We start from the raw sequence: 21,554 nt of genomic DNA, 5'->3' as shown, positions 1-21,554 counted from the left end.
AGGAAAGTTGTGATGTAAACAGCACATGAACCTTTGCTAGTTGGCCTCACAAATTCTCTGACTCTTTATTGGAAGCCAATAATACACAGCAGATAGTTCATGCTGTGCAATGATCCAAAAGTGTATTGGAAATCAGCTGTTTCCATCCAATGCAGCTCATTCACGTCTGATGAGCCCCCAGTGAGATGGGTCACTGTGTTAGGTTGCCAGGAACTTGCAATGTAGGTGCTAATATCCCAGAAATGATGTTATAAATGGGCAGGCCTGGGTGTGGGGGAGGAAGGCTCCCACGTGGGCCCATAACAGCATTATCGATCACAGCTGAAGTTACCATAATCTAGACTCTAACTACTATTCCTAATCTTTGCTTCTATGAGATGAAGAAGCCGCAAGTTGTATAAGACCTAGGAGCTGAAAAGCTCTTAAAGAGAGCTGGGTGGGCGAGCGTGTGTACATGGGTGCCAGTGCCCGGGTAAGCATGCATTCCTGTGTGTGCTCGCGCTCTCTCGCAGACATTCACATCCATATAAATGAGGCTATGGGTTGGGGCAATAATGAATTATATGGTGGATGAAGAAGAAGGCAGGGGATGGAAGCCGGCTTTTTCCTTTTATCCACCTGCCACTCTCTTCCTATCTCACCCAGGGCTGCTGGCGACCTTGAGTAGAACAGCAGGAACCCAGGCTCTAGGCCAGTGGCTCTCACACTTGAGCATACAACAGGATCACCTGGGGTGCTTGTGAGCCTTTCACTGGGTCCCATCCCCAGGGAAATTCGCATTTCTAAGGAGTTCCCAGGTGCTGCTGCTGCAGGCGGAGGTCCAGGCCACACTGCAGAACCCCTGCTCTAGAAGGAAGTGAGGAATGGCAGTGGGAGCCCTTCGCCAGCCCCACCTCACCACCCAACTGGCACCAGGAGAATGGTCGAGTGAGGAGAATGGTGGAGAGACTCCAGGGGCCTGGAGTCTGCATGGGGAGAAGCGACAGTGGAGCGTTCCCTCCATCTCTCCCACCCTCTGCTGAGGCCACCACAGCAGCAATCACCAGGCAGAGCAGGGGCGCTGGGAACAGATGAGAAGTGGGGACAATGTGGACAACCAGAGATAGGAACAGGGCGAGAGAAAGAGTAAAGGGAGGAGTGGTGATGAGGGCCCAGGAAAGCTGTGAAGGGTGAGGTGGGTGTGTGGATGCAGAGGGGAGGGAAGGAAAATCCTGGGGGTCCCAGGAGGAATGGGGAGTCCTGACAACTTCCTGCCTGCTTGGGCCAGAGGAGTCCCGAGAATTGGCAGGTCAGGAAGCCTAGACTGGAGATGCCCCCAGTCATCTCTGTAAATGTCTGCTGGCTGCGGGTTTTACCCCAGACCTTGGCTCATCCATGCTTCCTTGTTTGCACCCTCTTCTCCCAACTAGTTTTTGCTTGACCTTGAGAAATGATGTCCTGAACAAGAAGAATCTTCTGTCTTAGCACTGCCACGAGACTCAGGGCAGATTCTGAACTCTGCCTTGCTAATGTGACGATGGGCCCCTCCCCAGCGGCTGGGACTGCTCAGCCATTCAAAAGCACGGGCCTGGGTCAGAGAGGACAAGGAAGGACCTGGACACTCTCAGGCTGTTCCTCGCCAGGGTGGATCCCCGAAGGCCTCGGGATCATCAGGACCCTGTAAGATACTGAGGGCTGGGAAAACACCAGCAAGGCTAGGTTATATACCTAGGGTGTTGTGGGTCCCAAGCTCCCTCCAGCTTAATGACCTGTTGTTATGGGTTGAACTGTGTCTCTCCAAAATTCATGTCCAAGTCCTAACCCCCAGAACCTGAGAATATGGTCTCATTTGGAAATACGGTCATTGCAGATGAAGCTAGTTAATATGAGGTCGTGCTAGAGTAGCGTGGGCCCTAGTCCAGTATGTCTGGTGTCTTTATAAAATGGGGAAACTTGGACACAGCCAGCCATGCATAGATGGGAGGTGATGTGAAACACAGAGGTCACCATAGGAAGATGAAGGCAGAATTTGGGGTGATGCCTGTACAAACCAAGTCACACCCAAAGTTTGGCTGCAAACCACCAGAAGCCCCAGGAGAGGCCTAGAACAGACTTTCCCTCAGAAGTAACCAATCCTGCCAACACCTTGATTTTTGGACTTCTGGCCTCCAGAACTGAGAAACAAACTTGTTGTTTAAGCCACCCAGTTTGCGGTCCTTTGTTATGACAGCCCTAGCAAATTAATAGAGGCAAAAAGTCCCATCCCTGCAGTAGGTTGGAGCCATTTAAGGATCATTCCGGCAGCAGCACTACTGCATCCATTTCAGAAGCTCTCCCAGAGAACACGGGGGAACTGCACAGGCCTCCAGCCACGGTGACCACAAACCTACAGAAAGAGGGTGTGGTGGAGGGGGCCACGGTTTAACTTAGGCTTAGCTCTCCCCGTGGGTTCTACTCAGGTTGTGAGCACATGGGAGCACACTTAGATAAGTAGCTGATGTTCTGGAGCATGCACGGACAGACAGACAGGCAGACGATGCACGCAGGCTCACCACGTTCATCAGGTTCTCATGGTCCCCACCAGGCTGTCGTGGCTTCTTTTCCCTGAAAAGTAAAATGATGTAACGTCAAATGTGCCCCCTTAAAATCAAGAGCACACTACCCTTTCCTATCCCAATTCTTATCAGCTTTTAAATCTCTCTTGTTTTAAGAACCATGTTTATTTTGTCAACAAAGACAAAACCAGACAGTGATTTGATGGCCCGTTTGCAGGTGTTGGGGAAGAGGAGGTCAAGCCTCAACTAGGGACTGTCCACCTCCTCTGGCACCCCTTCTTCCGGGAAAAAAACATACAAGTTCATGAGGAGAGGACCGAGGCCCGGGACTGCGTAGAAATTGTTTATACCTAAACTAGCAGAGTAAGTTACACATTTTTTTTTTTTTTTTTGAGAAAATGCAGACAATTATCTCACTTAGAGTCTCTGCAAAGTCACACACTGCAGTAGGATGGAGAAAATACAAATTTTTGGCACGCCAGGAAGGGTACATGCTCGCAAGGTGAGTCATATGTACTTCCAGTCTATGGGAAAGTCTGTCAAGTAAAAATAGAATTTGTTTTTACTCGGGACAGTCTAAAGAAAGCCATCAGTTGTAGAGAATACGCGGCCCATCCACGTTCTCTATAAAACAAGGGTGACACCTAGTGGGAGCATGAGTAACTACAGAAGCAGGCCCGTCCAGGCCCCGGGAAGCCCCGGCCCTCCGGCCTCTTTCTTCATCTTCCCAATCATTCAGACTCCGTCCCAGCCACAGAGGTCTGGGTCCAGGCTTGGCAGGGATTAGGAGGCTAGCTGGGTTCAGAGAGTCTTGGCTTTTCTTCTTCTGACAGATTTTATGGTAGGAAGCCATTTCAGAATTTTAAGTGACGCTCCTGGAGTTGCTTCCATGGTGGAGGGAGAGTTTGGACAGGGCTGGTCTGCATGGGCCTCTGGTGTGGCATCCAGCCCATCAGAAGGTTATGTGCTTTGTAACAGTTCCAGACTGTCCTGAAAAATCACTTCTGGTTAGAAAGAACTTCTCTCTGAGCAAAGATTTCTCTTGTGGGGGGTACTGACATTTTATATGAGACAGAGGAGAGAGAGAGAGAAGTATAACTCTAAAAAAAGGACACTGATGATTATTTCACATACAGCATGTTCCTCTCCTGGGAAAATAATCTGTTTCTTGAGAAACTGAAGGTCTACACTACACATTTTAAATCATAAACAATCCCTCCGAAACCACGTAGCAGCAAACATTCTGTAACTTCTGTGGGGTGGTGGCAAAAAGATGCGCATCACACAAGATTTCAAAACGCCCGCAGATGAAAAAAGACAAAATCCATTTTGACAAGGGTGTGCTCGAAAGAACAGCAAGATTTTCATTCTGGGAAGTTTAAAATACAAAGAACAGCAAGACTTTCGTTCTGGGAAGTTTAAAATATAAGGGCTCTTCTAGTTGCTCTCTAGCAAAACCAAATACGGGTTTTCCTTCAGTGAATAAAGAATGTCTCGAGACGCTCTGCGGCAGAGAGAAGGGAGTTAAAGCTAATGCACAAGTTTCCGGGATGGCTCTGTGGCGGGATTCCATTCCTAACAGGCTTTTCACAGAAACTCTTCTGGGTACAGGGGATGTATTAGTTTAAGGCACCGGTATACACACTCTGATTCTCACCTGTCACAACTAGAGCACAGGAAGATGAGGAAGGTGATGACGAAGAAAATGGCGACGGCGGCCAGACTTCCCCACAGGGTGATCTGCATCTGTCCGCTGCCCAGCAGGCTCCCCGCGGGCCCCATGGCAGGAGCAGGCACTGGCACCAGCCGAGGGAATCAGTCCTTCAAAGGTGGTGACATGGGGGCAGAGAGCTGTGTCCTGCAAAGAGACCAGTGCGTTTGGAGAGTAATTCTCGGGTAAAGTGGCAGAATCTGTAATTCGGTCCCTGTCAGGAGCAAGACCTTTGCACAAAGTCAGGGAAGCGTGTGCTGGATGCTGAGGAGAGCCCCGGACTAGACTTGAAATTGGACTCTGGGCAAGTCCCCTCCATGGTCTAGGCCTTTATTTTTCTTACCTGAAAATGAAAGCGGGAACATAAAGCTGCCTGGCCCAGTGTTTGAAGCAATGGATGTCTTATCTTGATATGTTTGGGGGTGGATTCTTCTGTTCTTCCTGTTCTTTTTTTTTTTTTTTTTTTCTTCAAACACGGTCTTGCTTTGTTGCCCAGAGTACAGTGGCACAATCATGGATCACTGCAGTCTTGACTTCCCTGGGCTCAAGCAATCCTCTCCCAAACCACCCCCCACTGCTGGGACTACAGGCATGCGCCATCATTCCTGGCCAATGTTTTTATTTTTTGTAGAGATGAAGTCTCACCATGTTGCCTACACTGGTCTCAGACTGCTGGGCTCAAGTAGTCCTCCTGCCTCAGCCTCCCAAAGTGCTGGGATTACAGTGTGCCACTGCGCCTGGCCTGGATGGATTCTTAATGTCTTCAAATAAAGATTTCAAGTACTCCATAGCAAATAAATACATGGCTCATTTAGGTTCATTAAAAAAAAAATCAGAACAGTATATAACAATTCTTATATAGCTTTTGCAAAAATGCAACTCATCATCAGCCCTTGCCCCCCACTGCCATCTCTCATCTCCCTCACCCACTGCCATCTCTCATCTCCCTCGCCCACTGCCATCTCTCATCTCCCTCACCCACTGTTCTCTGAGAAGGTTTAAGGTCAATGTAACTAATGAAATAGAATGTCTTTATATTCACCTGCATTTACTTATTCTGAGAATGTTATGTATTCTGAGTATGTTTTCACTACCCTGCTGTGAGTACCCAATAAATGCAATTTCAAATGAATGAATGAAGTATGTGCTAAGAATACATCCCCGGCAATAAATAAGACCTATTTATAAACAACTGCAAGAGAAGCATAAGAGCTCTACCTAGTACATTTCCGTACCTGGTATGTACCAAGGATTCTGCTAAATGCTTTCCTCCTTTAATTGCTGTCACCACCCTGTGTAGGAGGCACTGTTAATCCCCCTTTTACAGAGATGGAAGCTAAATCCCAGCAGAGTGGTGACTTCCCCTGAGTGTCACAGGAGCTAAGTGGCAGGGAGGGATGAGTCCAGCTGTCTCAGACTCCAAAGCCTGTGCTCTGTGTCCATCAAGGAAAGCTCCTTGTCACTGTGGGGATGCTGGGACTCACAGGGTCACTGCGCCCTGTCCCAATACTTCCAAACAGAAACGGTCAGATTCCTTGTGCGAAACATCTTAAGAGCTAGAGATATTTTAAAAATGGAGTCGTATATCAAATGATCTGTCATCACAGAGGCCTTGTTTAAAGAATATTTGCTTTGCTCATTTCTAGAACATTCTAAATGAAAAGAAATAGCCTTTAAGTTGGTCTCAAGTGTCATGAATAAGCAAATAGTTTGTTTTTTTGATAATAGTACAATATCTTCCTTGAAAAAGACTGTCAGTATTTACATTTTCATTTGCTTCAGTGATAAAGCTGTGACTGTTTTCAGCCATCCCTGAGCACAGACATCAAGATGGCAGGGGTGGCTTCACAGCAAACCAGGGTGCCTCCTAAAACGGGGAGAATAAAAGCCATTTTGGCAAAGTGGTTCAGTCGGACCAAATTATCTCCAGGTGAAACACTGTCACATTTATTTGAATATTCAAAGTTAAAGAATATTAAAAAGCTGAAGAAAAAGAGACTTTTACCTACAATGTATGCAGAGAGAGTTCTGAGAGATGAAGTTGTTTTCCTCAATCTTTGAATCAACATGAACATCTTCTAAGGCTGTATAATTATATAAATGCAGGACTTCCTGCGTAATACAGAACTTCTTTCTTCCTATGTTTGATTGTATGTATATTATGCCTGTAAACACGACAGGCGTACAGTAATAACAAGTCAAATTACTTTTGCATGCTTGCCCCTAGACAGCTATAACCAAATGAAAATAACCACCACTTCCGTGATTTGTCGATGCAAAGAATAATTCACTTTAAACTGAGACTACAAATTGGCACCACAATAGGTTTTAAAATACATTCAAGCAAGCACCTAAATCATGATGGCCAATGAAAATATATAAAATACATTTTTATACACAGGTCCAAAGCATATAACATTTTAGGAATCACAGACAAAAGGTATCTATCTCCTGTGCAGGCATCTGTTTGTTCTTCATTCATTCATACAACAGAGTAATTGATGCCTATTTATAAAATGCCATGTTCTTAGAAAAGAGTTTGCTGTGTGAGTTATTCAAAAGCCAGACATCCATCCATGAAACCTACTGTGGAATTGCCAACACCTCTCTCTTTTCTGTACATGTTTCTCTTTTCTCTCTCCTCTCTCGTAACAGAAGGAGGTCAGTAGAATATGATGAGAGATGTGGATGCCCAGCCTATTAGAACAGTGCAGGGAGAAAGAGGATGAAAGGGGATTATTACAAGCTGTGGAATAAAGGATGGAACCAAGAGAAAATGTGTCGAAACTCCTGGCTCACTCCCCTTCAATTAGAATTGTCTATAAAGCCACTGAAAGACTTTTTCCCAAGTTCTTACTGTGGACAAAATTCTCACAGCGAACAGAATGATCATCATCAGGTGCACGTTTCTGAGTCAGATGCACTGTAGTCCTCGGGGACAAAGGCCCAGTTGCAGGGGCAGCTTTCTCCTCTTGGACCCTCTAAGTGCTGCTCTGCAGGAGGACTGTGGGACACCAGTCCCCGTGGTTGTGGGCAGCGCTGGCGGGTCAAGAGTGGCTGCACCAGCAAGTGCCACCTACTCTTCTTTAGGGGCCTGGCAGAGTGTGTGTGTGTTGGTGGGGGGGAGGTGGGGGGAGTGGTGGCTGAGGGGATCTAGACTAACATAATCTTTGATCCTTACAACAGACATCCTGGGTGGACGGTTCCCATTTTGGGGAAGATCTGTGCACTGCTACCCTTCTCTCCTGGTCTCTCTCTCTTTTTTCTGGATGTTTGTTTCCAAAATTCTGCTGCCCATGCCTTCTCTGGCTATCTCCTCAAATTCTGGCAGCTCATCTACAACAGGAGCTAAGACTCCCGCTCACCCTCCTGCTCACATGTCTAGATGGACTTCCTGGTAAATGTGTGTCGGTGGACTGGCTCCTCCCCTGTGCATGGGGATGGCCCCTCCCCATGTGTGCAGATGCACATGGATCACTTTATGTTTCACCTTCTCGGAGCAGCTGAGGGTAGAGGCCTCATGCAGAAGGCCCAGTGCTCTGCCCCTAGACTGGACCTTCATGTGTTGGTTTTACTGTCCTTAAATGCAGTGCTTGGGGGTCCTCGTTCTGTTCTTTTGAGTGAGGGGAAGGTGGAGGGAAATCAGTGTCCTTTCAGGTGGCCAGGGAGGCTTTTCTTAGGATGAGTGATGGGGGAGACAGTAAGTGGAAAGGAGGCATAGTGTATGGATAGTAAAAGCTACCCTGAACAGGAAGGTCCCTGTGGCAATCATGGCATTTCCAGACTCTACACTGTGCCACCCAAGGCAGTGCTGTCCTGTGACATGGTTATGGTCCACAAGGACCATCTCATTTTAGGCTGATTCAATATCAAGTAAGTTATGTCTTGACTATCAGGGATGATCTCTTCCAGTGGAAATATCTGAGCCATTTGGTGGAGCATCCCTTACGATTTTTTTCATGAAGACATTTAAGTCTATTTCTCTGAATCCTGTTCCTACTTGACTCAATAAACTTGCATTCAACTATATAATATTACATAAAATATTATTTCTTCTTTTTTTTTTTTTTGAGACAGGGTCTTGCTGTGTCACCTAGTCTGGAGTGCAGTGCTGTGATTACTGCAGCCTCGACCTCCTGGGGTCAAGCAATCCTCCCACCGCTGCCTCTTGAGCAGCTGGGAACACAGGCATGCGCCACCATACCAGGCTAACTTTTTTGATTTTTAGTAGAGATGAGGTCTTGCTATGTTGCCAGGCTGGTATTGAACTCCTCTCACCTCGGCCTCCCAAAGTGCTGGAGTTACAGGCATGAGCCACCACACCCGGCCTATTTCTTCAAAGTTTAAAAATTTTCTCTTATCAGACCACATGTGTAAATATTCTTTGAGTTATTCAATACAGGACAAAGAAGGACCATTTGTTTTAATTGTAACTCTACTAACACTTAATTTTGGCACCTGAATGCTGTACTAAGATGAGCCACAGAAGATGGTAATATTAATGTGATCACAGATTTAGATTAACAGTTGTACATTAATTCTGTTTGCTATACAATAGGTTTCATTATTGGCTGCATTGATGTAAAGTCATGGCTGGAGACTGTAATACAAGCATATAGTATTGCTGTAAAAGACGCAGTGGTACTACCTCAATCTCCACCCCAATTTTGTATAATTTCGAACTACCGTGAGAACTTGTTGTTTAGCCTTGAGAAAGGTCAGTGCTTATGGTTAAAGGACTTTCATTGGGGATTCTTTCAAAGATTTGTCTGATTAATTATTTTGGACTAAAAGGTCCATACTCTCTTACCCTTTTATATCCACTCATTTGTTTTAATGAATAAGTGATTTAATCACTAGAAAAACCACTGGCCTTTAAATTTAACAGTAGGTGTCACTTTTTTTTTTTTTTTTTTTGAGACAAAGTCTCGCTCTGTCGCCAGGCTGGAGTGCAGTGGTGCTATATCTTAGCTCACTGCAACCTTCGCTTCCTGGGTTCAAGCAATTCTCCTGCCTCAGCCTCCTGAGTAGCTGGGACTACAGGTGTGCACCACCACGCCCAGCTAATTTTTGTATTTTTAGTAGAGACAGGGTTTCACCATGTTGGCCAGGATGGTCTCCACCTCTTGACTTCGTGATCTGTCTGCTCGGCCTCCCAAAGTGCTGGGATTACAGGCGTGAACCACCGTGACCGGCCAGCAGGTGTCACTTTTAACCACAAGGTGGCAGCATAATTCTGTTCTCAGCCCTATGCAGCGCTTGCTTTAAGTAAAGCTGCTCAATTGTTGTTGGTGCCTTATGCTTGGCATTTGAATTGTCTTCATTAGCCTGCACTATCAGCCACCAAGATCAACTCCAACAGGAAAAAAACCACACAAATTAATGAAAGGTGCAGACCAAATGGCAGCGATTTATTTCTTTGGCCAAACATCCTTAACAGGTAGGTTCTCTGATCATAGCAAATTCTATAAATAATAATTTGGTCGAGTTGGGATGGCCAGTGAGATTAGATATGGAAACAGACACTTTAGAGTTCCTTTGAAGCAGGTCTAGGTCAGTAATGATAGTCATTACCTTTTTACAGCTGTTGCAGTTGACACATAATTAAACATGATAGAAACCACCTCCACTCATGACCCCTCACTGTTGGATGAAATACGGTCAAGGGCCCAATCCCGGTGAGAATTCTTCCTTCCTGGTCATTACCAGGCGTGGGAACCATGTGGTAAAACGACACTTTATGGGCTCTAAATTAACCAGATTTAATGATGGCGGAGGAAGCAGATTCTTTGGTGGGTCCCCTGTGAGCACACTGACAGCTGCACAGCCTAAGGTGAAATAAACTCTGAACAGAATCCTCAAGCCCCAGAAAGAGTTTTAAGCTAAAATGTGTAAATTCAGGTAGTCTTCTGTTCAGGTTATAGGGACTGTGCTACAGACAAGCCTGCCACACTGAACTCTGCACGGATGAGTGTCTGTTGGAAACACATGGGGAATCACCTACCCAGATATTTACTATTCCATCCTGCTAAGTAAGGTACAAAGGCTTTTGCCTACACGTGATTGTTATCAAGATCTCCCTATTCCGATCCTTCACTGAGTCAGGGGCAGAACACACCTCTGACAGAGGGTGGTGGAAGGTAAGCTTTTCTTGTTTATAGATTCCTGAATCCTTTTCTAATGTCCCCACCCAGTGATATCTTGACATCTCTTTCTGCAGCAGTTTAAGAATGGGTGTAGATGAAAGAAACCTGGAATGCCTTAACATCACCAGACCACACTGACCCTGCTATCAGGACTCACTGCTCACGGGAGAGAGCCCGGCACTCATCCTAAAAGCAAGTTATAAATCCTCATGGCCGTCTGTCAGCATAACCTGGTCACTTTTCGTACACACCAAACCTATCGATCCGCACAGAGAACAGGAAAGCTGACCCTTTTGGTGGAGGGGTGTGTAGGGCTGTCACTTGTCTTCAAGAATACATTAAAGTTACATCACAGAAATAATATAGTTTATTGTTTATAAACACTTTTGCCCTCAGACAAGCCAGAAAGCAAGTGAATTTGATGGGTAAGGAATCACTTCTAAGGTTGGTTTCCCCCAAATTCTGACTTGGAAGCCAATTCTCAAGGTTCATTTTTAATGGTGAAGAGATTGAGAGAGAGAGAGAGAGAGAGAGAGAGAGAGAGAGAGAGGAGAGAGGGAGGGAGGCAGAGTGCAAGGGCATGGTCTTTCTAGAACTACGTATCACATGCACTCCGACAGAACCCTGAGATGCGCTTCTATTTGGGCTAATGCGATATGTTCTAAGGAGCACGGGTAATGGGGATTCATTTTGCAAAAGAAGGCTTCATGGAACGTTTCAGACAGTGTGTATTTTGGGCTTTAGGTTCTATTTCTTCCTGCCTTGCATGTTAGCTCATCCAATCTAATTTCCTTGAGGGCAGGGATGTCTCCACCTCATTTCCCACCATATTCCTAGCACCTCTATGACCTGGGAAATAGGAGCCAGTCAGGAATTTTTATTGAATACATGTTTCTGTAGGAAGAATGGTGAGTAGATTCTCAAGCAGATTCTCAAAATGCAAGTTTAATTCATAATTTATACCACAAGGAAGAGAAGGAGAGTAATAGGGATGAGCACACTAAGCAAACAATTAAAATATAAGCTAAGAGTGTCTTAAGGCAAATCCTTTTTTTTTTTTTTGAGACAGAGTCTTCCTCTGTCGCCCAGGCTGGAGTGCAGTGGTGTGATCTCAGCTCATGACCCCTTAAGGTAGGTGTTACTGAATCGATTTTAAGGACTCCTGGGTTTAAGCGATTCCCTGCCTCAGCCTCCTGAGTAGCTGGGACTACAGGTACGTGCCACCATGCCTGGGTAATGTTTTTGTAATTTTAGTAGAGATGGGGTTTCACCACGTTGGCCAGGCTGGTCTTGAACTCCTGACCTCAAGTGATCTGCCAGCTTAGGCCCCCCAAAATGCTGGGATTACAGGCGTGAGCCACCGCACCTGGCCTTAAGGCAACTCCTTCACTCTGGAATGAACACAGCCATCTGGCTTCTCTGTATTGTCACTGAAGCAGCTGAACATCTCCTGAGAAAAGTCACAACACTGTAATATCAGTGTCTTCATCCCCCGCAGCAGGCCTCTCAACTCCAGTAATCTCACCATGTCCCCAAGCTTAGTGTTCTTCTGACCCCTCTCTGCAATGACAATTTCACACCTTCTCCAGCTCCTGGGTTCTTCACACAAGCCTCAAGGGGGCTGGACCTTCCACTTCTAAAGGAAAAAGGAGCCTTAAACATGGTTGGCTCTCTTTCCAACGTTTTTCATCTGACGAATCTAAGCATCCTATGAGTCTCACTTCCTTGGGGCAGCTTTCCTGATGCCAAAACCCTCCCCCATCTCAGGTGTGGCTGAGGCCCGTCTTTTACAAGTTTTTTCCTTCCTTACTCAAAATTGAAATTATGAAGCGACTCAAGTGTCTCCTCTGCTGGGCTAAGCACCAGGAGGGAGGAACTTCGAATGGACCTATCTGGTTCATAACTGTAGCCGTAGTGTGTGGCACACAGTAGGCACTTAACATATATTGGATGAATTAATAGTTGAGAGGAACAAAAGGAGGCAAGAGGAGGTGCATATTGGTGAGGTCTTCAAAGGTGGTAAGAGTTGGAAGAAACCCTTTTGCTCCGTCCTCTCAAGTGATGCTGAAACTTGATGGGGGCACAAGGAACCTACAAAAGCCTGCTTGCCCGGCCACCTGGCCAGGGTAGGTGGGTCTCCACGGTGCTCCTGCTTGCACATAATCCATCACCGTGGCTTTACCCAAGTTCCCTCCAGGGTCCCCAAGAGGCTCGCTACATACCAGTTTTGACTCATAGGCTCGACATAAAAAGCACCGAAAAATGGAAGTAAGCACAGACCGTGTGTCTGCCAGCCACTTTACTGTGGGTTATTTTATTTTGTCCTCATGACCCTTTGTGGTAGATGTTACTGAATCGATTTTATGGATGAGGAAACAGTGCCTTATTTAGGGTCATGCAGCTACAGGCTCTGTCCCCAGCACTTCCTCTTCTAACACACCGCCCAGCACGCTCTCAGCCCCATGTATTCACAGCCTCCAGGCGTCTGGCCTGTCTGGGACAGCAGCAGACAGGTGAGAACGTGGGAGCCACACCCATCTCCCTAGCAATCTTAACTTCACTCTATCAGGACTTGTTTTAGTGCCAGAGAGAAGAATGTTCACTCCCAGTGCTTACTCCCAGCCATGCATTAATCATAAACCTCCTTCCAAGGTATCTGGAGGGCTTTACAAACATCCCACCAGTTTTGCTGTGATGGATGTGGTGTTTACAGGCAGGCCGGTTTACTGAGACCAGCACTATTTGCAGTCACACTCTGTTAAGCATTGCTTTGCACTGTTTTTATTTGGCTTCTGAGGGACAGTGAATCAGCCACCTTTTTTTTTTTTCATAATAAAAGACTTAACAAAAAATAAACTTCAGTTTCTTTGCCAAGACAAGAGGTTCAAAAATGTACTGCTTGACACAATTGCCTCTCAATCAAATTTCCTACTCGTGGCTCATGATATCGAAAAGATCGACTTCCTTTTAGCACTTGTTTAGCCTGGGCTAACTACAAATGCCTGCTTTCGGCAGACAGCTACTACCTCACTGGGACTGCACAGCAAAAGATGCTTGGTCTGGGAAAAGTAAACCCTCAAGACTGGAGAAGTAGAATTTAAGAGCAGATGATCATTTCCTATGTGAAAGGAATGTCAACAGAGGAGTTTGTAACACCGGTTCACTGTGAGCCAGTGCCAAGTTAGAGAACGCGTCCTGTGGTCTCTCCCACACCATTAGATGTACTGCCATCGTAAGGACTGCTGGCTTAACAGTGTTAATGTTTTACCCAGCACTGGCAAAAATGTGGCTGAAATCATTACCCAGTGCTTAAATCATGGCTATCTTTATGACGTTTTAAAAATGTTAATAGCCAGGCAAAATATTTCTTGATTCATAAAAATAGAACCAAAATCCTCAAAACACACATCCCTCCAAGTTATTTACTGGTGTTATTGTGAATTACTTAGGGCTGGGGAAATGTCTCAAGAGAGACTAGCTTGATTAGAGAAAGTCAGAACTTGTATTTAAAAATATACGTCCAGAGCTTATCCTCACAGATGTCTGCCTGGAGAGGGCAGGGAAGGCAGATGACTCAAGGGGTGTGACTCCTAAACCCCTTGTAGAGGAAGGGACAGGGTCATGGTTCTTGTAGAATGGAACTTCCCCAAGGGTGGTCCCAGTTAGCAGCACCTGGGAACTTGTTGAAATGCAGAATTCTGAACCTTCCCCCAGACTTATGACTCAGACACTCCCAGGCTGGGGCCCAGCAACCTCTGTATTAACAAGCCCTGCAGGTGAGCGTGACACACTCTGAAGTTTGAGAAGCACTGTTCTAGAAGAGCTGCTAGATGTATATACGGTGATCTGGGATCTTGTTACAGATTCTGATTTGGCAAGTCTGGAGTGGGGCTCAAGAGTCTGCATTTCTAACTGGCTCCCAGGTGACACCCAGGCTGCCGGTCTGTGAACTACATTTGAAGTAGCACTAGTACAGATGCTGAAGGTTATACAGCCGGATCCCTGGAGCTGAAACCTGGCCTTCAGCTTACTCAAAGATTAAGGGACGATAAAGTCAGAGCTTCTGTTTCCTAGGAGCCTTCTTGATTCCCATAAAGGAACTTGAATGTAAGGCAGCTCTTTCCCACTCCAGAGTCTGGTAAAATGGCCGTGACCGGGTACATTGCTGCTATGTAGAAGTACAGACCAGGTTCTGCTCCATTCTTTTCCACTGAATTGCTGTGTGGCCTGAAGCGAGTCCAAGCCTCCCCATGCCTCAGTTTCCCCTTCTGAAAAATGCAGTCATTTCTAAGGGTTCTTTTGAACTCTTAGCTTCTATCATTTTATAAAAGTTGCCAGTGATTCCTAAAGTCTAAGATAAAAATTCAGGACTTTCCACACAAAGGAGAATGTTGCTCCAGCAAGAACCTTAAATTCTTAATGTGATCAATAGTTTCAACTCCCAGAAAGCACAGTCTTAGTAATTCAGAGGCAAACCTGATGAGGCCCCAGCAGTTAGGTGGATGTCAGGAAGAGAAGCCATGGACGGCCTTTTCAGTCGGCGTGCAGTGCTGGGAATCACTCCCGACAGCCCTTCCAAAACACCATTTGCGCTCCGGCAACATCACCATGGTACACCGGCTGCGGGGCTGACTTACAAGTCTCTTTATTTTTTCATTAACATGTACTTGGCATATTTACATATTTACAATTCAAATTTAGAGTAGCCTTTCAACAAAATGCGAAGACAGAACCAAAACACGCAGATGGTGCACGGACAGGTAACGCAGAAAGAAAACACTTCTCCTGAAAGCTTCCGAGGCTGTTTAAAGGCATATGCCCAAAATTTTGAAAATCTTACACAGAAAGCAAGTTGGAAATGGATCCATTTAATTTCTAATTTCAGGACTTGATAAGCTTGAGGAGGTTCCATATGTGATAAGAGATTCTGAAAACCTTCTCTGTTTCTCTTACTACAGACAGTCAGCACCTCGGGTTGGTTTCACTGGTTTCTTGACCAATACCTCGCATGATATTTCCTACTCGCTGACACTCTGTCATTCATTAAACACATAATTGATAAATACCTACTATGTGCCGGGCACAATTTCATCTTCTAATCACACCATGAATATGAAACGATATTGGACCACTATAAGCTTTGCAAGAGGTAAAAAACTGTTTAGGATTAAGTTCCTAATACAGAGCTGTATTTTGACCACAAATGAAAAGCCATTTATTATTGAACTGCAAGCTTGTGCAATCAGAACAAAAAAGCCACAAGCTCTTTCACTTCTACCATGTTGCACTAGAAACAACATTTAATCACAATAATTGCTGCTTGATTCTGTTTAGCCTGGCGGCAGAGGCTCCATGGCATTGATGCAGCTGCAGTGCCCTTGGACTGATGTTGTTTCAAGCTGAGAACCGTCCCCAATGTGTCTGGTGGATTCCAAAGACAGGCTTTGCATGTTCACATGGTGGAAAGGACTCCCTTCCACGCGTGCACTTGACCACAGCCAGGGCCAGCCGGCCTCTGAGGATGGGCTGGAACCCAGGGACCAGGAAGGTGCTGTATGGAACCTACCTCCCCCACTTTCTGAATGGAAGAAAACTGCTTTCACTTTACAGTTAAAGTGAAAGCTTAAAACAGAAAATATTCATGCAAGAGGTGACACATGAATTCAAAGTCACACAGGGCATAAATGACTGGCAACAGACCAAGTCACCTGGTGAGGAAAAGAGGAGAAGGAGAAGGATGAGGGGGCTGAGGCCAGGACACAGGGGCCTTGTGCATCTGAGAGAGACAGGACATGGGAGAATAGACTTAGGGGGCTTTCCAGGTAATTGTTTTCTGCTTCACCTCTTTGCCTGTGGCTGCCCTTAATTCAGGCGGAATTCTGTGAGAATAACAAATATATGTATGTATGTATGTTTACATTTATATACTCCAATACATCGATCTCCCTCTCCTCTGTTGTCCAATTTAGGGAAGATAGAATTAAGTCAACAGAGGTGAGGGAAATCAGTACAACAGAATAGTAACACTCGTGCAGATCTTGTTCTTTCAGTCTGACATGGCTGAATGTGGAACTCAGTGATAAGAATCAGTCATGCAATTTGCAAGAGGTTCTTGTTCATTTCAAAGGCTGCTGATACCTTGGAGAGCCAAAAAGACTTTGGACCTGATACAAAAGGCAATATGGAGAAAACTGGAGGGTCTCTAGTAGAGACACAACAATGGGACAGAACATTTCTGAGCAAGTGCGTGTTCTGTCAACTGAAGTGATAAGTGTGATTGTGGCCCTATGGAATACCCAGCCTCCATCTGTATCAGAGCGCATGTCCTGCAGGTCCGTTCAGCACACCTGCCTCTCCATCTGTCAGCCTCATAGGCTTCACTTGCCGTCCTTCCCAGGCAAAGATGCCCTCCAGAATCCCTCACTCCCTGATGTTCTCCCAGTCCTGCCTTGTAACACATGGGGCAGTTTGTTAAAGGGCTGAGGCCCAGATATAATAGTTGGAGAGGGGCCCAAGAATCTATATCTTAATTATTAAATTTTAATTTTAATTATTTTTTGAGATGGAGTCTTGCTCTGTCGCCCAGGCTGGAGTGCAGTGGCGCGATCTCGACTCACAGCAACCTCTGCCACCCAGGTTCAAGTAATTCTCCCACCTCAGCCTCCCAAGTAGCTGGGACTACAGGCATGTGCCACCATGCCTGGCTAATTTTTGTATCTTTAGTACAGATGGGGTTTCATCACGTTGGCCAGGCTGGTCTCAAACTCCTGACCTCAAGTGATCTGCCTGCCTCAGCCTCCCAAAGTGCTGGGATCACAGGCATGAGCCACCATGCCTGGCCAAGAATCTATATTTTTATCTTGCATCCTAAGTGATTCCAAAGTAGGTAATTCACTAGAAACCCTTTGAAGGACACAGGTCTTGTGCTTGTGAGTCTTGCACTGCCCAATCTTGAATCTGTTCTCTACCCCTTCTCTCCCTGTGTGGGCACTGAAGTGCCACCTCTTCCTGGTCCCTTTCCATCTCACTGGTTCTGTAGACAAGCCTCACTGTGTTCCTGGTTCATAGTGTGAAAGTAAAAATCTAATCTCATAGCGGGTCCCCATGGGCAGAGGCAGTGAAACTCCAGAAGTCCACAGGGAGAACTCAGAAAACTGACCCTCTTTAGAAAGCCATGGAGCCGATGTGATTACAAGACCTCATGCACCGAAAAGAATGCAATTCTGAACATCTTCATAGCTAATGAAAATCACATTGTCTTCCTCGAGATTTTCTATTTTTTTTTTCTATTTGGAAATCATGAATAAAATGGAAGTTATGGGTTAAGGCTGTGTTTATGAAAAGTCTTGGAGTATAATATGAAGAGTTTTATATTTTGAATGTCACAGAGGTTTTCAAGTTGAAGGATCATATGTGGAACTCACATTGTATGCCACAGTATTAAGAACTTTTTTGGAGAGGCCTTAGAATATCGATTCATTAAGCTAACATTTTAAAGAGAGCCTTTCCCTGTGCTGAGTTCAAAGTCCTTTGTATGTAAGGCAGTCAACATGGTCACTCTACCCCCAATTTCCATTTTCTTTGGAAAGTAGAGACCAAGGAAAGTCTTGGGGTTGTACAATGAGAGCAAATATCACAGTATGGCTCTGACGGCCCTGCCCCCTTCACTTCTCTATGCTATGTTTTCACTCTTTCTGGAAAGGGTATTTTAAAGGCATTCAACAGAGATGCAGAGAGAGAGAGAGTAGCCTATGATCAAGCGGAAGGTTTGCAGGTAGGGATAGGCGTATATTAGAGATGTGTTGTGGGAAGTGCGGGAAAAAGGTGCCAACAACATCTTCTAGAAATGTGGAAGTTACTTGATTTTAAGTTAATTTATCATAAAAGAAACCCAGATCTTCATGGAGTACAAGGTTCTATTAAGAACTTAAAAATAGGCCAGGTGTGGTGGCTCACGCCTATAATCCCAGCACTTTGGGAGGCTGAGGTGCATGGATTACCTGAGGTCACGGGTTCGAGACCAGCCTGGCCAACATGGTGAAACCCCGTCTCTACTAAAAATACAAAAATACAAAAAAAAAAAAAAAAATAGTAGCCGGGTGTGGTGGTGGGCGCCTGTAATCCCAGCTACTCAGGAGGCTGAGGCAGGAGAATTGCTTGAAGCTGGGAGGTGGAGGTTGCAGTTAGTTGAGATCATGCCACTGCACTTCAGCCTGGGTGACAGAGCAAGACTCTGTCTCAAAAAAAGAAAAAAAAAAAAGAACTTAAAAAATAAAACATGGGAGCTTGAAGAACCACACATGGAGTCAGGAATGTGAGTCCACACTTCTCCACCACTGAGGCTTTGAGGAGGTCTGGTTGTGCAAAGAGCACAGACTATATTTCTGTGAGTGGCACCTCCTAGAGGCATGAGGTTTGCGCTAAATAGCTGTGGCAGTGGCCCTGCCAGTGCTTACTATGGGAAATACAACAGTGGAATCTGGTCCAGGGAGAATCACTGTGTGCTTATTTCTCATGCATCTATTACAGGAAAACTTCAAGAAACATTTATTTACAAAATGGGACAAGAAGATGTGTTTTTAGGACAAAAAGAAAACTCATCTAGGAAAATCAAGGTAGCCACTGACATCTAGTAATTGCTATTGGGAAAAGAAGTTAGTATGTATCATTTTGTCCATCAGATTAAATAATAATAAGCTATGTGGCTTCATTCTAGTTCTTTTTGTAAGCAATTATTTCTAACAGTTACGTGATTTCTAGACACAAATTGTAAAACAATATGCTATTATCCCATAAACAAGAATAATTCAGTCTTTTTCACATCACATAGTTTAGACCTTTCTCCAAACTCTTCAAAATTCTACTTCATTATACTTAATAAATTGCCATGTTACAGTGTTTCAGGAATAAACAAACTTTAGGGGCAACTGGCCCACTAGTAGTCACTGGTAACACTCTGCTTCCCTTTACGAAGAACATAATTAAGAACAATGTAAGGTGCTCTGCAGTAGCCACTTATCTGTCATACATCTTTGATTCTGTAGCCAGGATCCATCTAAGACACCAAGGTGTATGACTGCAGTATAGTTCTCAAACTATTAATACTCTCCCGAAGTATAATACTACATATAATATATATAATACAACATATTATATACTAATATATATAATATAGTAGTATATATCATACTACTAGTGTAAGAATTTAAAAGGGTAAGGTGAACCTGACAGATCAAATTCCAATCTCACATTTCCTAATAGAGTGGTGTTCTGCCCCGCTTCCTCTCATCTGTGACTTTGTATGGCTTTCAGATGAACTGGAGGACATGCTCTGCCACAGCTCAATGGAATACCAACATCGTCCAGGACTGCAGCTGGCACAGTCCTACTGATGTGAGCTCAGGACTCTATGAGATAGCAGCTGAACCTACTGATGAAGTAATTTCATAAAAGTAGCTTTTATAAAATATTAATATAAGAAATTATCTTGATTTATCTGAATTTCTTATAAAACTATTAAATGACATTGTTCTACTGTGTGGTACACAAAGCTTTATGTGTCTGTGTGATAAACTCCTAGAGATTTTAGTTCTTAGAAGAAGGTTTTCTGTCCTGGTGAAGTAGTTTGCCTTTTTGTATAAAAGATAAACTACACATACAAAAATCATATTTCCTTTCTTCTTTTCCCCTCACATGGCTGGCTGGATGCTCAAAGCTGTAATTATCTTTAATTATAGCAATTATCTTCGTCTAGCTCTTTCTTTCCTCTGCCTACACCAATGCCAATTACAAGTTTTTTATTTCATATGTTTTAAAAAACCTTGTGTCTTTATTATAACAACTTCAATATTTTTAGAAGCAGATATTAATTTCTGAATAATGGATACATGAAACTTGAAGTTTAATTACCATGGACTATTCCTTTACAGATTTTAAAAGTTCTAAATCTCCAGATTATGCTTTAGAAGGAAAACACATTTTCAAAAGAGCAAAGAATAAAAGGAAAAAGGAAAGAAGAAAGGAAAAGACTTTCCCATCAAACTAACCTTATGGACCATAAGTTCTGATCTCTAAAAAAATAATGAAGTATTACCCAGATGATAAGATATGAGATATAGAGACTAAGATGGTGAAAATCAAACCAACGGTATCCTAAATAGGTCCAATGGCGACCTATTAAATTAGACCAGTGGTTTTTAACCCTGGCTATCCATTGCAAACTTTTTTTTTTTTAAGACAAGGTCTCTGTCACCCTTGCTGGAGTACAGTGGTGTGATCATAGCTCACTGTAACCTTGAACTCCTGGGCTCAAGAGATTCTCCCACCTAGGCCTCTTAAGTAACTAGGACTACAGGCATGTACCACCACATCTGGTTAATTTTTATTTATGTATTGTTGAGATGGAATTTAGCTACATTGCCCAGGCTGGGCTTGAACTCCTGGCCTCACGTGATCCTCCTACCTTGGCCTCCGAAAGTGCTGGGATCACAGGCGTGAGCCACTGTGCCCAGCCCAAACTTTTTACAATACACTAATGCCCAGGTCTAACTCTCAAAGTTGGCTTAATAGATCAGGGATGGGGCCTGGATATTGATATTTGTGAAGGTGTCCCCAGGGCATCTGAATATATGTTTGGGGCTGAGAATCACTGAGCTAGACTATTCATTCATATTTCTAAACTCTTAACTAGCAGATGCTATTTCGTCTTATTTCTCTTGTAGTATTGGAACCTGTCATAATCAGGATGTGGCAATATAAAACAGATACAGCTCATTGTTCCTCTTCCCACATAACGAGTCTATGCTGTGATTCACATAAACCAAAGTTTCTCACATGTATATCCTTAAAGCCCAGGCCAAAACAGATCATGTTTTGAATTTATTCCAGAGGGTGGTATCTGAGCTCACACAACATAATGATTCAGATTTAGAAGATATGGATTTTGAGCCACATTTTTTTTTTGCTTGTTTGTTACATTATCTCTATGTAGTTTTCTCTGCATCCCTCAAAAGTTATATGGCTATTGTAATTTATTACAGAAATTAAAATAGCATTATTTTTAAGTATTTTCAAATATAAAAATTTCGACAAGAAATATATAAAATATCTTGGCCTGTTACTTGTTTGAGGGTAACATACCACTGTTTTTAAGTGTATGTCAGA

At 44.3% G+C, this 21,554-nt stretch overlaps 1 protein-coding gene across 6 annotated transcripts in view; it reads right to left on the bottom strand.

The window, feature by feature from the left end:
- PAG1 (phosphoprotein membrane anchor with glycosphingolipid microdomains 1) overlaps positions 1-21,554 on the bottom strand; it is a 144,341-nt gene that overhangs the window by 21,232 nt on the left and 101,555 nt on the right. For 5 of the 6 annotated variants that reach the window (XM_003269486.4, XM_030795539.1, XM_030795538.1 and 2 more), the window contains 2 exons: positions 4,192-4,392; positions 2,532-2,583 (listed from right to left, as the gene is read on the bottom strand). In XM_003269486.4, coding sequence (XP_003269534.2) covers positions 2,532-2,583; positions 4,192-4,316 — 177 coding nt within the window. In that variant the 5' untranslated portion in view covers positions 4,317-4,392. Of the gene's footprint in view, positions 1-2,531; positions 3,525-4,191; positions 4,393-21,554 lie in introns of those variants that run through there. The other variant, XM_030795542.1, reaches the window with a different exon arrangement.

The sequence above is a fragment of the Nomascus leucogenys genome, chromosome 16 (assembly GCF_006542625.1).
Source record: "Nomascus leucogenys isolate Asia chromosome 16, Asia_NLE_v1, whole genome shotgun sequence".
NCBI classification, from domain to species: Eukaryota; Metazoa; Chordata; class Mammalia; order Primates; family Hylobatidae; genus Nomascus; species Nomascus leucogenys.
Note: the sequence above shows the minus strand (reverse complement) of the source record. Positions and strands in the feature narration are given on the sequence as shown.